A 10,900-nucleotide genomic window follows, 5' to 3' on the forward strand; every position below is an offset into this window, starting at 1 on the left:
GATCTACTGAAAACCTAAATGGATTTATAACCTGATATTAATACTTTCTCCTCCTAACGTGTTGGTGCACTGCCGATTGATATTGGGTTTCATCAGTGTTGTACTGACTTAAATGCTGAGCAAAGATTGAAGTGGGCCTTATAATCTTTGGTTTTAGTGTCATTAACCTGGGCATGTTGGCATACATTGTGAATTAAACATTGCTTGTATATTATTTAAGTGCATGCATTTATGAATTTAGACAAGCAGCAGATTCATAGAGTTGCTTGGGCATTTCTTCACTCCTGGCTAAATGCTTCATCTTTCGCCAACATGCTACCCGAAACTACTTCAGTGCTATTTTCTCCATTTTACAAGAAAGACCCTTTGGTCTTGAACATTGTGTTCTTCCAAACCAGAGTATTTTTTAAAGTGTAACAGGTTGCTGATTTTCATAAAATGTACCATTCCAGCAATTAGTAGAGCCACCTTGCTTCAGAAGGAAGCCGGATTGAGGTAAAATTAGGTTGTTGTTGGGGAAACATCCAGCTGAGTTTGGAGGAGACATGAAAGAAACTGAAAAAAACAACAAAAAAAAACCAATTACAGACAGACTGGGGGAGAGAATTGAAGAGGAACCAAGGATCAAAATATTAAAAATAACAGAAAAGGTACAAGAAGGTGGGTGGAGAAGAGCAGCTGGATGCAAAAGAAAAACAAGCGAAATGGAGAGATGCTGATGGAATAACGAGGAGTAAACTGGAGAGACGACAGTGTAGGTCAAACAGGAGTAGGGTGGTGAGCGTTCATCGTGCCATTGCCTGATTGGCCAAGGCGACGTCAGGCGGGCTGAGCTGACTTTAATCAGAAATGTGCGTCACCATCTGCAGCTCTAAGCCAACAGGCGGTCACACTGTTTGAGCGAAGCAAACTCTCCCTCTGCCTCGGGTTGACACTGATCTCACTGGCTTGAAAAACTTAAAGACCCCTGTGAGCGCTTTGCGTGTCTGCCTGGATTTTTCAGTTTATTTCAGGCATGTGAACTTGATCTCCCGAGGAGACATGTATGTAATGTAACTACGAATTTTTGCTTCCTATTATTGCTTCCTATTGTCTGCTGCAGCGTGTGGTCGGCCTGACAGCGCCTGCACTTTCTGCCGTGCTTTTAGACAAGCTTTTGGCAGGCTCTGCAAGAATACCTCTGCACTCAATTCAGTTTAGCCTCCAGTGTGACCTGTGTGTTCATGTCACTGTGTGCTTCATTACCGGCACTGCAGCGTAGGCCTTTAAAGGTAATAATGCAGACTCTCAACTAAAGGTGGGAGATATGGACTTAGTGTTTTGTGGTTCTTTTATAATAAAAATACCATGGTAAAGCTTAAAATAATAGAAAAATTTTAATCAATTATAAAAATAATCACTTATAACATCCCTACACTTAGCCTTAAACTCTCTTGGATATTTGTGTGTGAACTCTCAGGCAGTGTCCAGGCCAGACCTTTTCTTTTTATCACTTTGCTTGGTTGGTTGGTGGCTGTACAGCTCCGTCTGTCACTTTTCTGTCCAGTGTCATATTAGTTGGCTGGTTGGTCACAGTAATAACAGGGTCACACTCAGGCCCAATCAATAGCAGGACGCGTCTTGGCTTGTGTGTGTGATGACGGGCAGTGCAACAAAGGACTTTGAAAGAAGAAGATGGGAGGTTTCTGCTAGTTATAGATGTTGGCAGAATAAGCTGACCTTTTAAAGGGTGTCAACCCCTGTTACACATGTTCAACTGCAGGCTGAATGAAGCTCTTCTAAAGATCCAGACGAACCCGACAGACTAAGTGAAACAAATGCAATTATAAATGGTGCCTGGCAAAATCATTCATAATGAACGTTTCCAGATTTTTCCCCTTTACAACCACTCTTGTCCCTTAATTTAATTTGTTAAAAATGCAAATAAGTGCACAATTGTGAAGTGGAAGTGAAATCATAAATAGTTTTAAACATTCAAAAGTCCTGCTTCAGTTTGCCATGTCATGTCGGGGAAGATGATTTAATCAGTTGGGACCTCACCCTGAGCACACAGTCGCCATGGTGAAACATGTTGGCTGGAAGATCATCTGTTAGAGACTGCAAAAGACTAAACACACAGCCAGAGGTTTATTGGAGCAGTTTAAATCGAAACATATACATGCGAGTTGAAGCTCAGACCTAAATGAATCTGTTGCAGTTGTTGTTTTACAAAGGCTTTCTATCCAGCCTGACTGTAGATTGAAATTTTTGCTCCTTTATTAAATAGTTTGATGTATTCACTCTGGGAACTGAATACAAATTCACTCCATACTTTTCATATCACAAGGATGCACTTGTGTTTGAAGTTTCTTTTGTTGTAACGCAGCAATACATAGAAAAGCTAAATGCAAAACTCTGTATGACACAAGATCGTTTCCTTCTACTCTGTTGACATCAGTTTGCTGCCTCTGTTCCCTGAAATGAATGCTATTGTATCTGTCCAGTGCCAGAGCCTGTCCCCACTAAGCCCAGTCCTGGTTCATCTCACCACCTCCAACCCTCCAGCCCCACGCTGCCCCTCTCCTCCTTCTCCACCTCTTCTTCTGGCAATGGCAAGGGCCCCCCATGTGGTAGCCAGGTCCTGACTCAGAGCCCCCCCCTGCAGCAGTGCCACTTGTCCTCTGCCAGTGGCCGCTATCCGCCCAGAGAGGTGCCCCCGCGCTTCCGTCAGCAGGAGCACAAGCAGCTACTGAAGAGAGGCCAGCCGCTGCCCGCAGGAGCCTTCGGCGCGCTCACCCTCCCTCCTTCCTCTCCCTCCTCTTCGCCCTCAGCGTCTCTGTCGTCATCCGCTACGACCCAAAACTCTGCCACGTCCGCTACAAGCAAACACAAGCCAGGTTTGTGTCAGTGTAGTCGGTTTATGTTTCCGCTTGTTTTATTTCTTTTGTTCAGTGGTTAATGTGCGTGGGCTTTTTTTTTTTTTTTTTTTTCCAGAACTGCTTTCAGTTTGATTCGTCACTTTTTTTGAATGTTGGACGTTCATTTTCTAATTCATCTATTTGTGTTTGTTTTAACTGTTGAACATTTTTTCATTACTTGATCATTTTTTTGGATTCCATATTCAGTTTTTTCTAGTTTAGGCTGTGGGGAAAGGTCAACTACTACAAGATAATGACTCCAAACGTGCAGTCAGAGTGGCAATGGAATGTTTTCAATCCAAAAATATTCATGTCAGAATGGTCTAGTCCAAGGCTCAAATTTAATCAATCTGATGCAGGGCTTCACAGCCTCGCCGTCCAATAGGATTTAGCTTGAGCTGATTTTCTCAATTTCAAGACTTGCAAAGTTGGTGGAAACATGTTTCTCAATGCTTGCAGCTACAGTTGCAACAAAAAGGGGTTCTGCAGAATTTATTGTTTTTTATTTTGATCTTACGTTCAGTATGTTTAAAAAATTTGAAGACTTTTATTTGTAAAGAATTTTGAATACCATCCAGTCCTTTCCACTCCACAATTATACACTGTTTTGTGTTAGTCTGTCTCATAAAAGTCTAAATAACAAACCGTCAGAGAAGAACGTCAAGGAATGAGTACTTTGTGTTAGAAGCGCCTCGGCCGATATGTTAAAATTGTTTCTGTCAAGTTACACCAAGCCATTTGAAAATGTTAGTCATCTAGTGAAAATGAAGAGGTTTAGTTCTGCTGTGACCTCCTTAGCCAGTGCTAGACTTTTAATGAGTTCCCTGTTGGCTCATAGGATCAGTTCTGCTGAACTTGCCTCAAGGGGCTCCTTGTGAAGTGTTTGTTTGTATTTGTAAGTAATGTCTTAGTGGTGAGTTACATCAGTGTTGGAGCCCGGCTTCTCTTCTCTTGCATATTAGCACTGCTGTTGACCTTTTTCCGACCAAACATTATTATTTAAAACAACTGTTTTGTTGTCATGAATGTACGAAGAGTTTTCAGTCTACATCATTAGCTCACCAAACCTACGGTTCCTTTCATCTTCCAACATTAGCCTACTGTCCCGTTGAAGACTTGAATGGGATGATGCGCGGCGCTGTGTTTTTACGGTTATTTCTCTAAGTGGGACCTAGTGTGAGCCCATGCTTGCTTCTTAGTTTAGCTTCCCTTTGCTTGCTTGTTTGTTTTTTGTTTTTGTTTTTTTGATCAGCAGAGCTCTGCCACTCTGTGCTGCCTTTGATTACCGGCTCGACGTTTGCTGTGAGCACACCGAGCGCGCTCCCTGTAAACAGATCTGCAGCAGCTGCTGCGCACATTCACCGAGTCATGAAAGCAGTGCAGAGCTCTATGTTGCTGCTGTTCTTGTGATGAAGCCAGTTCACCAGCCACTGCCTCAAATGGAAGCCTAAATGCTATGTAATTGATTGCTGAAGGCCTGTTTATTTAAAAATAGTTTTTCGGGAGTGTTGTTGGTTATGTATCTGTTGGGAAATGAATTCCGTTGATGTATAAAGTATTTCCCGATTGTACTCTGCGACTGTATGGTGTCCTCAGCCGGAACCCAAGATCTTGGTTTGGCTCCAGGCTGTATTCTCAGCAGAGAAGCAAACTGTTTAAGCCTTGAAAGTCAAACAAAGATGTCTCTCCTGTGGGATTAATGCTAGTTAAGATGCCTTGGTCCGATATATTAACCTATAATGCTTTAGTGCAGCAATTGTTGTCCTGCTTGGCACTCACCTTGCTCTTATTTTTCCCAGGGGTCTGCTACGAAAACAGCCTGTGGCAGGGTTTCCCCCTCCTTCATACTCGTGGTTTTGTCCTAAGGGCTTCCGAGGCGCAGCCCGTTGTTTCTTGTCAGCTAATAGCCAGCAGCCTTGTTGTTGCACCAACTGTTTGGCTGTAAATTACAGAGAAGACACAGTAGTTAAATTCTCTGTTTTCATACCGTTTTATTTACTCATACTTTTGTATTTTTTTCGTTTTGTTTTTTTTTTTTTACATTGTGCGTCTAAGTTGCAGACATATTGCGATCTTAAAAATAATTGAGGTTAGGGTTCATTTTAATTAGGTAAAAAGTACATATGTCAAGTATATGTTAATACATACATATATATTATATATACTGTAAATATTTGTTTTCGTTTACATTTGGTTCTTGTTTCTGATTGCTACCAAGCATTCTGCAGGGTCTAAAAAACATGAAAAATCTAATTTGTAAGAATCTAAATCTAAGGCCTTCAAAAAGTCACAAATATGTCCAGATTTTCTTAATATGTCAGACAGGGTGTGAGAAACAGAGTCTGTGTATTTCCTTAATTTCATTATTCTAACAACGGAGAGTTTTATGAAGATGAGACAAAACTTTTCAGTCTAAACATTCACCCTGCTCTTGCAAATTAAGCTGTCTGTTTTTTATTGGAACTCTTCTTGACTATTTAATATCACATCTTATAGACATTGGTTATTATTTAAGTGAGTTATTACACTAACATATTAAGTTATGAGTTTTAATTCACGTGGGTGTTGAATTTAAAAGTTCTTAAATTAAATTTCCCAAAACTTTTAGAAACCCTGTGGTTTGAAGTTTCAGAATTATGCTTTAATTTATGACATTCTCAAAGTAAGATTTCACAATTAACACAATCCTTTAATATAACGCAATAAAAAGCGTACATGTCCACTGCAACATTGATAATATATAAAACACAAGTGAGACAAGGATCCACAGGTTTGTCAGACTAACTGCTTGTCTTTCTCTGACGTCACATTGAAAAGTCTGTTAGCAACCAGAACAACTTCCTAGAAGGTTTTTTGAGGTTTTGAACCTTTTTAACTTTTTAAAACTTTGATTCCTATTTGGGACCCGAGGGATTTTATGATGCAACCAATCATTGTTTAACTTCTGTACATCTTTCCATCCCTCGAAGGATAAACATGTGATAAGTTGGGTGAGAAGCAGGGCACACTCTGGTCATCAGTCCATCACAAGGAAACAACCATGCCGACACACATACGCACACACACACTCGCGCATAGATACCATTGATGCAGAAAAGGACGTTTTAAATAGATGAAATACCAGAAATAATCTTAAAGCATTAATTTCTTAAATGTCTTCATGTTTTTCAATTTTTACTTTATCTGTTCAAAATTCAGATGAGCACATAAAAATTTCAAAGCCTCCAGCTGGCTGTCAGACAGCCTCAAAAAAAAGAAAAGAAAAAAAAATCTATTTGGGCACCTGCTTTAAATTGAAGGCCATTTAAGACCCTCGCATGACCTCTACCCTTCAGAATGCATTCAATTGTCTTACCAGACAGATAGCCCTCCCCCCCTCGTCCCTTTCCGTCTCTCTGTCACACCCGCTACTGCCGTGTCTCCAGCTGACCTGGGAGCATTAAGTGGTCGGAAGCGGCTAGCAGCCGTCCAGACGGACTTCCCACCGGCAGGTGCTGAAATGGGCGTCTGTTAGGAGTGTGGGAAGTGCAGCGGGAACAGCTGGCTGTCCGTCATCCAGACAGAGCGCGCAGCCAGAGGGTCACTTTGTTTAAACACTCAGCCCTTTCATTTGCACTTCCACACCCCCTTCAACCTGTTGACTTAAAACTAAGTGTCTGGGTTTTTTTTTATTTATTTCTCAGTTAAATCTTTGTGCGCTTCCTTTAAATTAAACTATGACTAACTGAACAGTTCAGACAGTTCCATCTTTATCACGTCAGCCTGACGTTGGGGGCGAGCATTTATCGTACCGTTTGTCATTTATTGTGAAACTTTTCTTATGATTCAAATTTTGATTTATTATGGTTCTCCCGTGTTTTTCCAACAACAGCATCAATAAATATCAATAAAATTTTAAATATATATACGAAGCTTATTTCAAATAGGAATGTTTTTCAAGACCATAATGTATATATGTGGCACTATGAATGCTGTGCCATGCATTTACCTAAAAAAGAAGTAAAAGTCTTATTATTTTTCTCATTATCACAATAGTACCACAAAACATTGCGATAAAACTCTAAGTCCACATCGCCCGCTACTCTGATGCCGTCCGCTTGTATCAGCAGCTCTTGGTTGTTTGCATGTTTTTAAAAGTGATCAAATATTCAGATGACTGCTTGGTCCTAATGAAGCCAGGGAGGTATGGATTGGCCCTTGTGCTCACGCTGCGACACACTCGTTCCGCAGAACCCCCCCGGTGGCTTCATTAACGCCGACTCAGTCAGGGAAACCAGAGAAGTCACCGCGATTCCCCTCTTGTAAGTTCCCTCGTCTCTCAGCAGAAGTAAACAGACGTGAATGATGAGCTTTTTTTTTTTTTCTCGCTCTCTCTCTCTCGAGACCATTCCCTCACTGTCCCTTTTTTCTCCCTGCTTCCGGAAAAACAAGTACACGCCGTCCTTGAGTGAGAAGCCAAGAGGGTCTATTAAGGGGACAAAAGACTACTAAATGTCCCCCCCTCTTGCTTCTGGTTCTGGTTTTATGGGATTCTACAGCTGAGCTTGGGCCAGATTTCGGTGTCAAACTGAAAAAATCAGTTTGTTGCTCCTCTTATTCTCTCCCCACTTCCTCCACTCTGAATAAATGATCCCCTCCCCCCAGGTTCTCCTCTATCTTCCTCCCCGCCCCCCACCTTTGCTCTTACTCGTTCTGTCACCAAGCGTTTCATTTCATTTAAAGGGGAGGGGACGACATTTACTTCTTGGCAGAATGCCCATTTCTGTGATGGCAGCAAGCCTTCATTATATGAAGTTCATCTTTTGTTATTTTTGCCTCAGCTCTGCATGGCGGCACAAGGCGTCGCTGATCTTTGATCGTCATTGATTGTTTGTGCATCACTAAAAACACTTCAGATTCATGCAGAAGTCAAGCTTCCTCTCATATGTGCACACAAAGGCAGACCTGGTCACCGTGTGAAGCTATAGAGGGACCCTTTGTTTTTCTCTTTTTTTCATCCGTTCATTTAGAGGTCATAATCAGAGACTGCCCTTCTAATTGCAACCTGAATGAGCCCAGAAGCGCATTATTCCACATGACTGCAAACGCTAGATGGGAATAATCACCTTCAGCTCTGTTTTTTTTTTTTTGTTTTTACATCCAACTTGCATTTATGCTCTTTTAAATCAGCGATTTTTAAATCGCCGTTTTGCTAAGAAATTAGCAAGACCTTTTAGGAATTCGATGAAGGACTTATGAAAACAGATTTAGCTCAGTCATGCGGCAGATACTCTGATTAACTGTTTACATAAGATACAGAAAGCGAATACCTTCACAGGCTGCTCAGCTTGTGCGCCATGCAGCAGACATACTAACACGCTGGCTGCTCGTGCCCATTTTCTTCATGGATCTGTGCAATGTCTCCGTGCAAAAGCTGGTGCACCTTTCTCTGGGTATTTTTCCATTCTCCCTCTCTCTCTCAGACCGACTCCTTTTTTTTTTTTTTCTTTTTCTCCTACCAGTGTAAGCACCGTCTCCTCATGGTTCTTTTTTGCCTTTTGTTTTGTAAGCTCTTTCTTTGAGATTTATGTTATATCAGATGGGAGGGATTAAAGAACGGCAGCCTGTCACGTAACCTATTTTTGCATCCTTAAGAAAACTGAATGTGCAAATGAGGGAAGAAGAGATGCAGGCTGAGTGTGGGGTTGACTGAACCAAATACAGATTTCCTTTTTGTGGCAGCGGCTGAGCATCTTGGATGCAATCCAGCTCTGATAAAAACGTCTCTTTGCTCGTCTGAAAGCTATAAAAAGCTACCTTAGCAGAAAGCGGGAACATGGCGTGGTATTAAAGACTGTCATGATTCGTGTTTTTTTTTGTTTTTTTTTAACTAGACGCCTACAAGTCACTGAGATGCTAACGTGTAAAAATTTAAAGACTAGCTGTTTGGCTTCTGTTTATTGCAACAGGATGGCGCGTGCAAATGATTCTCAAATCTTTTTGTTAAGAGGTGGTAGCATCTATCTAATTCTTTTGATTTAATTGCAATCAGTATGTATTGGTAATAACTTGATAACAATATATTCTCCTTTGAGGAAGCACTATGCCTCCATTTCATAAAACAAAAAAGTACCTAATTAGTTATGCTAATAAAACATAAAGTAGAGATGTCTCGAGTCCTCGTCCAGTGCTTCAGTATGCTTTGCATAGATGCTGTAAAACCACTCTACATTGCACCAGTCTTCCATGGTTTACATCAGGATGTGATTGTGTCCCACTTAATCTATCTTATATCCATCCTAGATATTTCGCCAGAACTGTTTTCTGCAGATAAATCCTCCTTAAATGTTGCTTTGATTGGTTAAAACAACATTATTTCAAACAGGTGTAGGTTTCTAATTTATTTCTGAAGATGACATGTGCATCTTTAAGCTATCGCCTTGCTCTTGCTGACTGTTTTGATCCTGAGCGGTTTGCTTTAGTTCCAGGCGAACAAGTTTGCTCTGTTTTATTTATTTATTTATTTTAAATATGATTTGTTGATAATTCAGCTCAAAGCATTTTTTTTTCTTTAAAGCTCATAACATACATTGACAAGGAACTGCAGTGTCTTTAACTGTGAAAGTCACTCTTTGTCAGGGAAATCCTAAAATAATTAGATCAACAAAATATGAGACAGTTTCTCAGAAATAGGCCACGGAAAATGTGGCTTCACAACTCACTGGGGGGCAGCTGTGGTAAAGTCCCTGATGGCACACCAACAGGTATCAGGGATTGTTTTTTTTTTTTGTTTGTTTGTTTGTTTGTTTGTTTTAAGGGACGTCTAGTTGGGACACAAGGGGATTGGTTCTGGAGCTGGATGGAGATTCTTAATATGCATTAGAACAAATTTGTTTGGATTTTTCATCGCTGTTATTTATCAAATATTTACTACTTGTAACTTTTTTTTTTATAACTTTCATATCATTATACTTTAAAAAGCAGACACAAATACTAGAATTTAATTTGCTCCATTTGGTTTTGCAATTTGTGTTTGCCTTTTCTGCTCCTTTTTAAGGCTGAGTATTTATTGTGCAGCTTAATGTGCAAAGGTTGCCCCTGTTGTAGGTGTTTGTCATGTAAACTATCCTTAACTGCTGCTGTAAAAAGCAATCACTGTTAAGTGCTCATAAAAACCATCATTTTAACTGAAGCCTCCCATTTCCATTCAAGCTACACCAACTTTTAACTTTATTTAAAGAGAAAAGCATAATCACTGTATATGGTTCCCTTTTTCTGATTTGAACTGAACTGCAGATTTTTTGTTGGCAGGTTTACATTTCAACAATAATGCCACCAGGGTACAAGAGATACACAAGGACATGTTTTTATTCTGTGCTACCCTTATGCCATGCATCTTAGCATCTTAACGCAACAAATATTCCACGATTTCTGTAGCAGTCCACACGCCTCAAGCAAATCAACATTTTCTCCTCATCTGCGGGAATCATTTTGACCTGTTTCTCTAATAGTTATTTTAGCTGTTTTGAAATGACTACAATGGTCCGACTGTCGGATGGAAATTTCCAGTAGAGAAAAAGTAAATGTAACGTGTTTTCTAAATCAGGGAACGATCAAACAAATCAGTACAGTTAAGCCTGTGAGGAATTTTCATTTTTTTCCCCTTGCAGATATTTTTTGTATTTTCATTTGGAATGAGGTGTTTGCTTTGCCATTTTCTGAACCACCTTTTGTCACTTTTTATTTGAATTATAACATCCTCTGGTTTGATGTTTGAGCCTTGCACTACTGCTGTATTTCATATGAACTCTGATGAATAAGTGCTGCTCCATTTCTGTCTGGTTTTTATTCGCGTCTTTGACCTTTTTGCTGGTGGTATTTATATATTTTATCCCATTCAGTTGCCTGCGGCTGGCCTAGCGGTCCTGGTGTTTGCATACTGAATCGATAGTCTCCCTGCTCTCACCCACTAGCATTAATAAGGTCATTGATTAGCTGCCCCCCCAATGATTGATTACCCTTTT

At 40.4% G+C, this 10,900-nt stretch overlaps 1 protein-coding gene across 2 annotated transcripts in view; it reads left to right on the plus strand.

Annotated features, from left to right (window-relative positions):
- Positions 1-10,900, plus strand: part of tnrc6c2 (trinucleotide repeat containing adaptor 6C2) — a 49,653-nt gene that overhangs the window by 22,143 nt on the left and 16,610 nt on the right. Inside the window, exon 4 of one of the 2 annotated variants that reach the window (XM_007551547.2) lies at positions 2,484-2,876. The exons of the other annotated variant lie outside the window; for it this stretch is intronic. Coding sequence (XP_007551609.1) covers positions 2,484-2,876 — 393 coding nt within the window. The remainder of the gene's footprint in view (positions 1-2,483; positions 2,877-10,900) is intronic. 2 annotated transcript variants of the gene reach the window in all.

The sequence above is a fragment of the Poecilia formosa genome, unplaced genomic scaffold, assembly GCF_000485575.1.
Source record: "Poecilia formosa unplaced genomic scaffold, Poecilia_formosa-5.1.2 Scaffold43, whole genome shotgun sequence".
Lineage (NCBI taxonomy): Eukaryota > Metazoa > Chordata > Actinopteri > Cyprinodontiformes > Poeciliidae > Poecilia > Poecilia formosa.